Source organism: Phoenix dactylifera, chromosome 1, assembly GCF_051530095.1.
Source record: "Phoenix dactylifera cultivar Ajwa chromosome 1, Ajwa_hap1_PhDact_Kaust_v1.1, whole genome shotgun sequence".
Classification (NCBI taxonomy): domain Eukaryota; kingdom Viridiplantae; phylum Streptophyta; class Magnoliopsida; order Arecales; family Arecaceae; genus Phoenix; species Phoenix dactylifera.
This window is the reverse complement of record NC_143190.1, coordinates 5,641,576-5,656,439: the sequence shown is the minus strand read 5'-3', so window position 1 is coordinate 5,656,439 and position 14,864 is coordinate 5,641,576. Positions and strand designations below refer to the sequence as shown.

The 14,864-nt window shown below is 37.2% G+C and overlaps 1 protein-coding gene across 1 annotated transcript; it reads left to right on the top strand.

The window, feature by feature from the left end:
- The first annotated feature begins 1,449 nt into the window (after nt 1-1,449).
- Nucleotides 1,450-12,031, top strand: LOC103700825 (TIP41-like family protein). The gene is made up of 9 exons (XM_008782703.4): nt 1,450-1,739; nt 4,845-5,030; nt 5,184-5,274; nt 9,256-9,360; nt 9,449-9,508; nt 9,610-9,651; nt 9,949-10,083; nt 10,787-10,887; nt 11,713-12,031. The coding sequence occupies exons 1-9, from the start codon at nt 1,594-1,596 to the stop codon at nt 11,732-11,734; spliced, it is 888 nt and encodes a 295-aa protein (XP_008780925.2). The 5' UTR covers nt 1,450-1,593; the 3' UTR covers nt 11,735-12,031.
- The last annotated feature ends 2,833 nt before the right edge of the window (nt 12,032-14,864 follow it).

Sequence of the window (14,864 nt, the reverse complement as noted above, 5' to 3'; positions counted from 1 at the left end):
TAGAAATCTAAAAAATCTATTACCATATGTTTGCTATCTATTCCCAACAACTTAATGATGTTCATAGAATAATTTATTTGTTGGAAACTATTTATTTTTTTGTTTAAAGAAGTAGTCTAATGAATTAGATTAAGCAAACCTTCTTCACTCAACTCAATTTTTTGGCTTTATTGATCAGGAATTTAAAAATTGAAAAAAACCCTAGTTAGGATTCAAAAAATAAAAAAAATACTTTGATGACTTTTCTCTCATGGAATATTATCGGTAGAATACATTTTGGCTTCCTTAATTAGGACCTAGAAAATAAATAAAAAGTATGACGGGTTCTTACCCTTAACATGGTACTATCCCTAGGATTTCTTCCCAATTATATTACAGTTTTCCTCCATTGCTTTAAGCTCTCTCTCTCTCTATCTAAAATTTAGAGCATTATATCTCACCAACGTGCTCTCCCATTTATTGTTTATATGCATAAGAACATGTGCATCTATATAAAGTGCTAGTAAAAATAAAAGAGAAGTATGACAAACTCTTAAAATTTGAAAAATAAATTAACAGATATGTTCAGTAGGCATAGAAATAGATGCTATAAACATCATTCCAAATCTATATCAATATACTCTTTGAAATTTTAGAAATAGAAATATAGGAGAGAACATATTCCTGTTTATAGAGGTTTCAGATTTCCTACCTTCACTATCTCATATGGCACATGCGATGCGAGTATTTTTCTTTTTAAAAAATAAAATCTATATGAATTAGATGGCAGAAGAAGGATTATAGTTAATAGTCACATATAAAAAAAGGAAAACATGTGAATAAAATGCAGAATAGGAAGAGGCAGGTTTAGGAAGCATATAGGATGGTAAAAAATGAGATATGGAAATATGAATGGTCAGATATACTTTGCACATAAATATATAATAAAATTTGGCATTACATAGGAAAATAGATATTATATTAAGCTTTTTTTTTCAAACTTAGTATTTGCAGCCTTTAATGATTATCACATTATACTTGTCAATTATTTTTATCATTTCTCAATTTGTTATATAATATCAATTTTTTAAAAATGATAAAATATGACATTGATTTCTTTCTTTATACGATTTATTTACTTTTCAAAATTTATTTTTTTAACTACTAAAATAGTTAATAATTCTGTTATTATTATGCTTTTTTGTTCACAAATATTTTTTCCTATATTAATTGTTCTATATATATATATATAGTTTATATACTATTTCAATTTTATATTTTTAATCTAATATTAATTTCCTTATTTCTTCTTCGTCGCATGTATATCTTACTACTATAATTATAATTTCTTTAGTACAAAACATCCATAATTGCTATGATGATGGTAACAAATAACACATATAGTTTTTTTAAAAAAAGTAACATGTCATTTATAGGCTTGTTCAGCCTGAACGAGGACTGCTTCAAGAAGCGGCGGTACCGCAGTGGCAATTGAGCCTCGTATTAACGGCTAATTTAACGCGCGCCGAAAAACTAAAGTAGGGTAGTTGGACGAGAGGATCACTTTCGGGTCTTTATCGAGTCTTCGTGTATCGCTCCGGGCGGTAGGGCGAGATGGCTGTGTGGGGCGGCGCGGCGGAGAGCGATCTAAAGGCGGCGGGGGCAGAAGCGCTACCGGACGGGCGGAGCGGCGTTCGTCTCAGAGGCTGGCACATCGAGTCCTCTAGGCGGCCCATTCTTAACTCCCTCGCCCTCCAAGAGTATGCGATTCTATATCCCCAATCTCTTGCGGGTTGCCCATCGATCTCTTTCTCTAAAATTTTTTCTTCATGTCGATCAAGTCTTGAAATTTTAATCCAAAAACAGCTTCTTTTTGGGTGTTAATGTAATTGTGTTTTCCCCTAGTTCTTGGTTTGTATAAAGACGGTTTCGAAATTCTCGGCAAATCCTTACGTAGTAGTATTTATAGTGATCGTACGGGGGATAGCAAAGCTGAAATTTGTAGTTGTAGGCACACAAATGATCGATAAAATGCCATGAAGTGTTCACAATTTCGCCATAAGAAGTTGTTCTTCGAGAAATTGCTAAAAATAAAGACCTTTATGGATTTTTTTTTTAAATAAAGTTCTAGAACTTTCATGCGCCCATACGCGGGGTGGAGTTGCTGGGAACTATTTGCTAGTATTCAGAAAAACAACAACAAAAAAAATCTTAGCGCTTATAGAAGGGTGGGTAAGGAATGGGGAATTAAGGATCTGACTGACATTAAGGATCTGTCTGGATTACCGGCCAACTCATTCGCTTGATATCTCCCATAGGAAGGGGAAGGTGTGGAGAGACCAGGTGGAAGAATGAACATAATCCAAAGATTTTCGGGGGCTGACAGAAGTTACCTGTATACGTGGATTCTGGTATCCTGAGAAGCTCAAGATCAGGGGAACAATGGCCTACATTGATTACTTCATCTGTTCTTGTCCTTACCTTTTGTCTATGTAGCAATTCGTGCCTGGAATATCAGATCTCAGGGACATGGTTGGGTGTCAAATAGGTCTTCGGTGCATAAAGAATATGGATGATAGAGTAAAATCTAATGAAGTTACAGGATGACAGAAACAATATCTAAGACCGAAAAGAAATGCTAGTATCATAAGTCAAAAGATGGGATCATCGATAATTGATATCATTCTGATAAGGTAGGAGAAATGATTTTAGGAACAATGATTAAAGATTAAACCTATTAAATCAGAAGAAAATATCTAGTGTAAATATTTAGGCCCTATTTGGATTGAAAGAATCGGAGAGAAGAAAAAAGATAAAGAGGAGGGAAAAATACAATTCTCCTGTTTGGTTAAAAGAGAAGAGAAAAGAAACCCAATTTCTCTCATTTGGTTAGAAATGTGAGGAGAGAAGAAAAGAGAAATTTAAAATTGCTCATATGGATAGAAAGTCAGGAAAGAAGAGAAACAGAGAAAAACAATTTTTCTCCAAACCTCTTTTTTGATCTCTCCAAAAGCGAAGAGATTCAATAGAAAAGAAAATCTCTTTTCTTCTCTTATTTTCCCTCGTGTCCCAAGTCCGTTTCTTTTCTTTTCTCTTATCTTGAGCTTAGAATTCTTTCCTTTACTTTCTCTTCTTTTCTCTCTTTTCTTTTCTCTTCTCCCCTGTGTATCCAAACAAGGGTCTTAAGGATATGCAAGTGCAAATGCAAAAGGAATTGAAAAGAGTAAATGTAGTGGTGCTAGCTTACAACATTAAAGGAGATTTGTTTAATTGCACAAATAATTTTTGAATCAATTTGCGATATTTTAAACTTCTGAAAGAGGGCAACATGGTTGATCAATCAGCTATTTCACTAATTCAACTAATGACTAAATTTCAAAATCAGAAGGGGACATACACAAGCTCCCCATGGTTTTGAAAGAAACTTATGCTATAGTACCAAAAGTGCTAGTTTTGTGGGATATATGCATGATATGGTACCAAGAGTGCTTTTATTATGTGATACCAAGAATGCTTGTGTGATAGATGCACATGAATGTGCTAGTTTTTTTGGCTAACGGAGGGGCAAAGCCTCACTAGAATTTTCACAAGCATTGGATAAATTTTATCGTTAGGAGTCCACAAGCAAAAACTGTGTTTATAGTCATCGCCTTGAGATTTGTAGTTGGCACTACGTTGGTCATGTTTTAAGTGTGAGCAGGATTCATAATGTTGAATTTAAGAGGAAAAAGGAAAAGTCTTAGTGGATGGTAAGCTCCCATCTCTTGCTTCGAAAGGAGATGGGTAGTTTTTATTTTTTTTGGTTTTATATCAAAATCTTATGTGGCTGGGAAAATGATGTGGAGGATGGGGTTCTGGTGGGAACAGAAGGAGGTTTGATTCTTATGTAAACCCTTGACCTAGACTTCATTGTGAACCCAAGAGAACAATGGGTTTCAGCTACAGAGGCAGTGGTCTTAAAGAGAGCAAGTGGTTGAGTTGAGAGAATTACTTTGTGTCCCTTGTGAAGAATTTCTTTAATAAAAGTATGTTCTCTCTCACTCTATGTATATCTTTCTCTCTCTTCTCTCTCCTCTCTTCTTTCTTTTTCTCACCCATGTCACCCACATGTACACACAATTTTCTTTTTACACCATTTTCTCGAACTTAATCTTCTTCTTTCAAATGCATTTATGGAATGATGACATGTGATCTTGCAAGCTTGATGCCTGGACTTGAGGCTAATCCCGATCAATCCACAACACTAACTATAACTATGGTCTGGAGTGTATTCTAATTGTAGATGATGGATTGATGGAAGTAGCTTTTAGATGATAATATTTTGAAAATTAGCTGGACCGAAATATAGAGCACAATTATACTTGCAATGTGGGAGTTATTGAGGATGTAATTATTGTCATGAGCCTAGAGATTAACTAGCAAACAATCTTCACCACTTGGATTTCTTTTTCTTTTTTTTTTTCGAAGGATGGGCATGAGGTATGCTTCAGATGGTTTTTACATATACATCAGGATGAAGAAAGAATTTTTCTTAAAGCTTGCTAACGTTCAATTCTTTTCTTGCTATGAACTCTCCCATTTTCTCTTATGAGCATAGGATCCTTGAGTCCTTTGAACATGGGTATGTTTTCCATGTCTCAAATCATCAATTATTCCTTATATTTTTGGAAAAAAATTGAAGTTCGAATTTTTGAAATTTAAGGAAATAAAGATTCTGTATATTTAATAATTATACAAATAACAAACCCTATTGTATCATGTTCAATCTGCAGACCCTTCCCATGTTATATGACCAAGATGTAAAACTTTGGGCTGTTTCAGATGTATGCCTATTGCTTTAATTTTGTTCTTTTTATTTCCGGCAGGTGGGAAGAAAAGCTTGGGACATCACACTTGCCTGAGATGGTTTTTGGGGAGAGTTCTTTATACCTTTTACATGAGGATAGTGGTATTAAGTTGCACTTCAATGCATTTGATGCTCTGAAGGGTTGGAAACAGGAATCATTGCCACCAGTTGAAGTTCCTGCAGCAGCAAAATGGAAATTTAGGAGGTCCTTAAATTTTCATCTTTATAATTACTCATCAGAAGTTTCTCATATATGGAGAAAGTCTCGGCATGTTTGACTAACTCTGCGTCTAGCATAAGTTTAATACTGGATGATAACATTTTGTTACTCTGCCATATTTATTGTTGTTGGTTGCAGTAAACCTTTTCAGCAAGTGATACTTGATTATGACTATACATTTACAACACCATATTGTGGCAGTGAGGCAATAGAACCAAATTCAGAAAAGGTTTGAATTTTGTTGCACTATATTCTTAAATAGTTTCTATCTTTATTAGGATTATTTATGTATGTTTTTTCACGAATTATTGCTTGTGCTCTGTAGTATTTCTATGTCATTTCTGAAAATAATTGCTATCAGTGCCAAGCAAAATTAATGTTGCTTCAATTGTTGAATGCTAAATCATTTCAAGTTATTTTGAATTTGTCGCATGTCTTCAACTAAAAAATAATAACATCATCTTGGGTACCAAGATTGAGAATTTTTTGCTAGGAGATTGGTGCTAGGCATTTCATTTCTTGGATAGAGAGGATTCAAATTAGATACTTGGGATTTTTCTAGCATTGGTAGAATGAAGAAAAATGATTATGATCCAATGGTTGCTAGATGGGTGGTTTGTGGGGTCAAGAGGGAAACAACTTGAGAGGAATGTCGCTTGTCGTCAAATTTATTATATTAAACATCCTCAGTAATTACTTGTCTTTGTTCAGAAAGACTGTGAATGTGGCAAATAATTAAAAAAAATAAATATTGGAGAAGATTTTGCAGAAAGGGGGTTAGAGGAGGCTATGATCTTTTGAGGTGGAAGGTCTTAGGGTCTAATAGGAAGAACCAGACTAGTTCGAGAAATGTAGTTTGCTCTAGATATTAAGTGAATTAGGAGGGTGGGATTCTTTCCTTCTTTTTTTTTCCTTTTTATTTAGGGGTAATGAGTCCTCTTTATATAAATTGGGATTGTGAGGATCATATTTATAGTGGGTTGGAGATTATATTTTTTGTTAGGATCCCCCTTTGGTAGATCTTTGAAAAATGGGAGGTTGTTTGGTGTCTGAGATATTTCACTTTTATTTTTAAATTTGATCACTTTAAATTCTTGCAGTTTGTGTCCAAGAGAATTTGTGAAGACTTCTGCTTTTTGAATGATTGCTAGAGCTTGATTACCCTAAGTTCCTTGCCTTTGTGTCTAAGAGATCGCTTATATTCTTGAGGTTGACCTTTTCAGTCTGTACACCTTATCTCCTCCCTTCAAGATACTCAAGGAAGCTTGATTGGAACCTCTTGTAAATCTCCATGGGTTGATGCATTTGTCATGACTCACCAAAACAACAGCTAATTTAGATCAGTGGCTACATTTAGATGATGATGTAAATTGAATTGTTGGTAAATAGTGAAAATGTTTAAATGATCCACATTCATTAGGTCTATCCATATCCTTGGCAACAGTTTTGGATTCTAATCTCTCCATAACATAATGTGGTTTGTACTTCATGATATAGAAAGAAAAACACCACATTGTAGTTACTTTAAGAAAAGACCCTATTCCCCTTTCTCGCTATATTTGAGTGCCCTATGTCTTCTTATGCAGCATTCTGCTAGGTGACATGAGAAGCATCCTCCAATAAAAACTTGGCAATGTGGCTGCCAAATAGCCGGTGAATTGACAATGTGGGAAAAATGATCCGTAAAATAAAACTGAACTGGATATAGGTGAGATTTGCATGCCTCTTCTTTGTGCTAGAAGCACAACAAAAGCTTCAGACTCTCTAAAGTTTTTGGGGGTTAACGAAGAGAAACATTCCGTATTTGCTATACACCTTGATATGTGCTTGATAGTGCCTAGAGTTTTTTTTTATTTTTCATTTTTTTTTCATTTTATAGAAGGTGCCAGCACTATTCAGGGAGCAACATGGCCGTGTGTAGGGTCAGTCTTAAGTGCATTTACCTACATTTGTTTTGACAAGGGAAGAGCAATGTGAAACATGATTGAGGAAGGTCATGTCAGATTTGCAGAGTTAGGGAGGATAACATCTTACTTTATTTGGTATGAAAGAACTGGGAATATGTGTTTAGAAAATGCTACTTTATAGGATGAAGAACCATCAAATGGTTCTAGGTCTCCTCTCAAAATAAAAAGGGTTCTAGGCATCTTTGAATGATACTGTGCCTTTGTTCTTGTTATTTTTTAAAAGAGATGACAAGTTTGATGTGATGGTGCATCTAGTAGAAATTCAGTCATATAATACATTCTTGCAAAGATGTCAATGGCAATGTAGGATGAGCAAGGTTCATTTGCAAGCTAATGAGAAGACTGATGGGCTGTTAAGTTTTATAGAAACAGGCCTGTATTTGTCTCTATTTTAGTGTATGATACCAGACAACCCTCTTTTCTTAATGGGAAAAGAGAGAAGAGGGGAAGAAAGGGGAATAAACAATGAATGGGAAGGCAGGATGCTTGGCCTGAGATACCAGACAACCCTCTTTTCTTAAGTTGGTCAGAATTGATGGCTAGATGACCAAGGTTGGTTTTTGTCCTGGCTACTAAAGGATTGTTAAATGAAGTCATGGATTATACATGCAAAGTCAAAAGCTCAGATTAAGGCCTGATAATGTGAAAAGAATATGGATCTCCAAGGACAGAAATTACATTGCTTTGACCCACTAACCAGTAAATTATAATACCTTCCAACACGAATTATAGAATCGACCTGAACAAGATGGTTCGGCCCATACCGAACTGAAACAGTCCCAAATCGGGATGATTTGGCAATGCGGATTGGTTCACCCCTCTCCACCCCATCACTGCTATGGATAGGTTCTCTCAATCATCCCCTAGCTCACATGAAGCTCTCTCTCTCTCTCTCTCAACGCCAACTGAGCCATTCGGAGATTCCGGTTGGTGCTGCTGATGAGGCAAGTCCCGACTCCTCTTTCTCTCTCTCCCTCTCTCCCCTTTTCTTCCTTTCCTCCTTCTCTGGCAGTGATTGTCACCTTTGACCCCTTCGACCCTCATTCTCTCTCTTTCTCTATCTCTCCCCCCTCCCTTCCTCTCCCTCCCTCCCTCCCTCCCTCCCTCGCTCTCTTCCCCTGTCCTCCCTTCCCCACCTATGATAGCAATCATTGCCTTTGTTCCCCTTCAATCCCCATGCTCCCTTTTTCCCTCCCTCCCTCTTCCTCCCTTCTTCTCCATCTCCCCCTCTCCATGGGCCCCTCTCTCTCTTCTCCTCCCTCTCCACTGCCCCCTCTCCTTCCCCTTGGTTCGGTATGCGTTGGATCGATATGGTACAGGTCCATACCATATCGAACCGGTGGCCGGTCGATACGACCTCCGATACTGGTCTGGCGAACCTTACCTTCCAATATAGTAGACTTTTTCAGTTTTGCTAGTATTGCTCGGTGAGGATGTAGAATTGTTGCTCTTTACTTATATCATTAACAAAAGTTTGAGAATTTGGAGTACACTTTATTTGAGTTGTTGCCCCTAAATTTTACCCTAAAAGCGCTTGACCTAAAATTGAAGGTTAAAACTACTTTTTGATTATATACCCTAAATCTTTTCATTGCATCTCCCCTAAATGTTTTGTCAACCTATAACTGGTATTATCTGGTAGGTTCACTTTGTTTCTTAGATGTTGGCATGCTGCCCGTTAATAACAATATTGCTAAATAAAGTGACGAAGTTTTGAGAACTCAAAGTATATGTGAGTGGCTTGCTTTGTTCAGAACTTGTGAATAGATCATGTAGGAACTTGTTTGAGAGTTAGAACAGTTAAATGTCAAGGAATACTGCCCTGACAAGAATAGGCGTATATCAAGCAACTCTACAATTGTCAAAACTATGATACTTTTAATCAATAATATTTTCCATTGATAAATCTTGATTCACTCCTAAATACTATTTATTTTAGAAAAGGATGAAGCCTTGGTGCTCGCTTGTCATCATATCTAATGATTTTTCTGGATGCTGCCTCTCAAACGGACAGGACTCTTTAGTTCCATCAGTGAATCTTTTTCTTGTATCATAACTGTAGATGCACTAGATGCTCTGCAAATGGTACGGAAAAGAGATTCATTGCTCCAAAGAATACAAATATTGTATGATGAAACAATAATCATCTCATATGCTTAAAGCACCTTGACTTGTTTAGTTTCAGTACATATCTGTGACTGACCCACATTGGTGCTATTTCACATGAATATCTTGGAACAAAGGCAATTTCAGAAGGTGGGTGCTGTAGCCTGTGCTGGGAGGATTGTGATGAACGAATTGATCTGGCTGTACTGTCCTCAAAAGAACCAATTCTCTTCTATGACGAGGTTGCTAACTTTAATATAGAAAAAGTTGCATGTGCTCTTTCTTTCCTATGTTGATTTGGTCCTATTTTTAACAAGTATATAATTATAGGTAGTTCTATATGAAGATGAGTTGGCTGACAATGGAGTATCACTCTTAACTGTCAAAGTGGTAAACTCTGTGCTTATGAATCGTTAGATTACAGTTGCTTTTATGTTGTTAAAAACTTTAGAAGTTTATGGTTGATTTCACATTGTGTCTTAATCTTGTAGAGGGTGATGCAAAGTTGCTGGTTTCTTCTACTTCGCTTTTGGGTAAGTGCATCTAGCTTGCTTCATAATGTACATGCCCATGTAATGAATTTTTCTATCAGAGATCTGCGGAGTGCTGTCACGTAGTCTATGAAATGTGGTGTAATGAGGAGAAATTTCATTGTAACAAAAAAATATTACAAAATTGTACTTGTATAAATATTAGATTATCATGATGATCTAATGTATTCCTTTTTTTGTGTTAATTTTGTCTGTAGTTTTTCTTATGGTAGAGACATGATATTACAAGAATTTTCACTTAGTTGCTCTTTCTATCCACTGAGTAAGTTCTCATTTCAGCTCAGAGTTGATGGAGTACTAATGAGATTGAGGGATACTCGAGTTTATTGTGCATTTGTAAGTGATCAGAAGGCCATACCTGTCATTCTTCGTGAGAGCTGCTGGAGAGAAGCAACAATCCAGAGTTTGTCTGCTGTATGTTCATGCACTTTTGATGAACCGTCACCTACAACCATACATATTTTCTCATTTTAACATGTGGTTGAGCTGGTATTCATCAATATTCAAGAAAAGTAACTGTTACTTTTCTGTTAAAAAAAAAAAATGCTGTTGCTGCACAATGTTGATTACACTTTATCGACTAGCTTATCTAACATTCTCTAGTTTCATCACGTCATGAAACTTCTTATGTGCTCACTAGATCATATGTGATCACTGCATATTATGTGGCTCAATTTTAAGTTTATAATTCATGCCAAAGATTTAAATACCGCTGGTTTGGTACAGGATCGCTAGTAGAATAACACTGCAACAGAAAAATGGTACCAGGACACCAGTTCTCTCTTGAACTGATCTATACTGACCATACTGGTCCATACTGGTTGCATATCGACAGTCCATATCAACCATACCAGTTGCTTTTTATTCTCATTGATACCGATTGTCTCAGTTTGTCTCGAATGTACCAGTACCTTAGATTCCAGGACAAAACTGGTACTGGTATTTAAACCCTTTGATTCCTGCTGTTTATATTTTTGGATTCAATGACATAATTCTGTTGCATACCTTTCTCTGTCTTCGAATTTCTTCTCTTTCCCTTTCTTTCCCCTTATCAATTTTAAATTGTAAATTATGTTTGCATGATTAATTGTTTTGACATGCCCTCTTAATTATGCAGAAAGGTTTTCCTTCTGATTCTGCATCATATGGAGATCCAAATCTTATCAGTGAGAGGCTCCCAGTCATTGCACATAAGACTCAAAGGCTGAAAGTTTCCAGGTATTCTGAATTCCTTCTATGGCCAGTCAAGCCTTACATGTAATACAAATTAATTGAGTTGTAGACAACGCATCAAGCAGATCATATCATTTAGGAGTTTAATGTTCTGATTATGGACGAGCAGCTGAACTAACAACTCCCCAGGCATATCAAGTTCTAAATTTCTTAATCAAGCTTGTGATGTTCTTTGGATGGAAGTTTATGGCTGGTCTGTCATTCTTGTACTCTTTGGATGAAAGTCCTGGCATTCCCCCGTTAGTTTATTAAATCTATACTTGTGACACCCCAAGCCTCTTTTGCTCTTGCGGACCTTTATTAGTTCTGCTATACAGAGCCGCAGGCTGTGCCATTCAATATTGTACCAAGCTTGGCAGGAGAAATCTTTGCAATAATTTTCTACCATTGCAGTTGTTTTTCCTCCTTTCTCCATAATGCATGCCCTGTTTTTACCACATGATGACACATTTTAGTTATGAGCCTAAGTTTCTAGCGCCTCCACTGTGCTTTCCTTCTCAAGCATTAGATTTTATATTTTGGAGCTCTCATCGTATGAAACCTGATAACCCCATGCTGACTCGTTTACCATGTTTGCACTTACAAATAGTAATGTTGATACTGCTCCCTGACATGTCTCCTTTTGGGGAAGTGGTATCCTTATGGCTGATATTTTTGGTCTTTCCATCATGCTTTCTGTTTTCTGTATTTCCAACTCTGGTATGAATATTTTTATTCCCTTCTTGGATAGCTTTTTCCCCTTTTTCTCCATGAAATTTAGATAGTCAAATGATTTCCACTAACTGTATCATTTCACTTATGTTTGCGCAGGTCTATCACAGAAGGAAGTTGATGAGACCATTCATAGATTTTGATGGCTTTTCTGCATGTATTACTTATATCTATACTTCCACAACATCTGTCTGAGTGTTCTCTGCATTACTGTTTCTAATTTCTGGAACTAGGCGAGGCCATTTGTCAGGTCACAGATTAATGATTGAATGAAAAATTTCATCGTCTAGTATTTGTATCTGCATTGACTATATATGCATGCTATAAACTTGCTAAAACTAGCCAACTCTTCATGATGTAAATATCTCCTTTTTTTGACCTTTTACAACCTTAATACATTGATGTTTGGATATTTCTAGTTCTTCAGAAGTTATGTTTTGTTTAGGTGTCACTATGTGCTGTTGTTTGTTATATCTTATTCATTACAAATCTTAGTTGTGTTGACTTTGTAAATGTTTTGCTGCAACAGCACATTCTAATTCTCCAAATTCTCTCTGTAAACAACATGTGCTTTGTTTTCAGAGGTTATTATGATAGTTTTCTAACATAATAAATATTAGAAAGGATGATACTAGTTATGCTTATTTAAGTCAAGAAGCACTTCCAAGTCCAATATCACTTAGAGTACGACCTTGGCTTCACTATTTTTTTCTTAGGGCTCCAAGGAGCACTTCCAAGTCAAATATCACTTAGATTAGGGCCTTGGCTTCACTATTTTTTCTTCTTAGGGTTCCCTTTTATGTTAGGACACATGCTTCCTGTGTGTTAGCATTGCTGGAAATTTTTCTCTTGCTAAATTGTCTAACCTATGGACAACACTTACTCCTATAAAGCTTCCTTTCGAGCTCTTGCTGAACAATCATTAGTATCTCATTAACACTGCTATCTTGTTGATTTTGTTTTGTCTTACCCAAGGTCTGCCGTACCGGTACCGGTCGGCGTACCGGTGGCCGGCCGGACCGGTACGGTACCGGTCCGGTCCGGTACGTACCGGCCGGTACCGGTACGGTACGCGGTGGTTTCAAAAACCACAGCGCACGGCGCTGTGGTTCTAAAAAAAAAAAATCGTACCGGTGCGAACTGTCGCACCGTTACGAGGCCGGTACAGGCTCCGAACCGGCCGGTACGAGCTCCGAACCGGCCCGTACCGGCCGGTTCGGATAAAAAATCGGAAAATACCGGTTTTTTTGCCGTTCCGATACCGGTCTAGGATCGGACCGGTATGTGCCGGCCCGTACCGGCCAGTACAGCATTCCATGGTCTTACCCATACAACAGCATGAATTTTAGTTTTTTTTGTCTCTATGGTCTATATGCATACATCCATCCATGCATACATTCATATGTATGTGTCTGTATTCCTTCCCCTGCTTCATACTGCTAAGTAAGATTATGTCTTTCATTTCTCTAATACAACCACTAGCACTATTGCTCTCACTTTCTTGTCTTCCTTGCTATGGCTCCTACTTAAAGCCTATTTATTTGCTGATCGGAGTGGCAATTTCCCATTATGGTGCTCAACATTCTAATTTCCTTGGGTATTTATGTAATTAGGGAGGCTAAGAAGCGAGGTGTAATTTATTCCTGTGGACCAAGATAGAGTATCTCATGGAATACAATGACTTTTTTGTCCATTTATAAATGATACAGTAGTACATACATTCTAACACTACCATTTTGGACTTAACCTTGCATTGGATCATAATTAGTTTGTAGATGAGGCAGAATCATGTGAGAAGAATTTGTCAAGCTGCAATATATAAATAGGAGTTACACTAATACCCTAGTAAAAGAATGATGTCAAAGTGGTGCTCAAGTCTTTGTGTGATTGGCATGGTCATGAGACACCAACTTAATGGTAACGAAAAACTTTTTGGATGCCACCACATGTTGAGCGAGGTGTAGACACTGCTTTGTTACCAGTTAAACCAGGAGAAACTGAAGTGAAATCTCAAAGGAAGTGTCATCCATGGGCTTGGTATTGTTCTTTAATTCGTGTTCAAGCATTATTGCACATTAATGACCAAGATGCTAAAGGCACTAGTAGTACGCGAATGGATGGGGCATTGCATAATGCCTGGGCAATATGCAGGCACTTAGGTGGGCACTTAGAAGAGGAAGATGAGGAGGCGAGGTAGAGCTAAAGATGGCAACGAGAAGGTGGAGAAGACAACATGGACAATAAGAGGAGAGGAGGGGGGGAGGGGAGAAAAAGGAGATTGGGAAAAACAGGAGGGAAGGAGGTATAGTATGAGAGAGGGGGTAAAGGGGAGGAAGTGGGGTATGACAGTGCCTAACTTGCATTTTTCTCTTGATATGCATATCTTTTCTTGATTCATATATTTTTTGTGCCACAATTGCAGCCACCTAGGTACTTAGACAACTAGTACGCAATCTAGTTGTATATCTGGACCATCTATGCCCTATGCAAGGTGATTTTGGGGCTGCATATGTGTATGGGATCATAGACTATTTTCCAAAATAGTGCCAGTGACTTTTATCCACACTATAGTTCTTGTTCACGTATTAGGTTGTTTCCTAATAAGATGATGGTTGGCATGTGCATTGCTTCCAATACTCTCTCATCTCCATAGACATGGATGAACACATTGATCAAGCTTGAAATTGGCTATGGATGGCAATGAAGGTAAATAACTCAAGAACCTGATTTGAATTCATCTCATCTATTTGCCTTAGAATCTCTTGAAATCAAGGTTCATCATCTCGGCATTCGATCCCATACAGGTACCATCCTAGTATAGTGTCGATATGCCCGGTGGGGGGGGGGGGGGGGGTCGACTTGGCATACCAATACTTGGTATGCCCTCCATACCATTACTGGTTCGATGTCGGTATAGTATGATATAGTTAGTATGTATTAGTACCGACCGGTACGACGTACCATGCTGAAAGTGATATCTATTAGAACTATTTTATTAGGTTCACATCTCAGTTTGGAGTTTGGAATGATTATTGTTCTGGGTTTTATGTAGGAGAATAACTCAAGGACCTGATTATTTGGCTGATATCTGTATTATATAATGAGCGGTAGACACATTCACTTGTTTAATAAATGCACCAATCTCCTCTTTAAACTATTTAAGGGAGTTGAGCATATATTTATCAGTGAAACGGAAATATTTCAACATCAAACATCCTCATCACTGATTTTCATTCTTCTATGATTGAAGA

Bases quoted from the DNA above. Each gene is read 5' to 3' on its own strand.
- LOC103700825 (XM_008782703.4), top strand. From the start codon at position 1,594: ATGGCTGTGTGGGGCGGCGCGGCGGAGAGCGATCTAAAGGCGGCGGGG. The intron at 10,084-10,786 runs GTATGTTCATGC...TTAATTATGCAG, and splicing joins CAATCCAGAGTTTGTCTGCT to AAAGGTTTTCCTTCTGATTC. The intron at 10,888-11,712 runs GTATTCTGAATT...ATGTTTGCGCAG, and splicing joins CAAAGGCTGAAAGTTTCCAG to GTCTATCACAGAAGGAAGTT.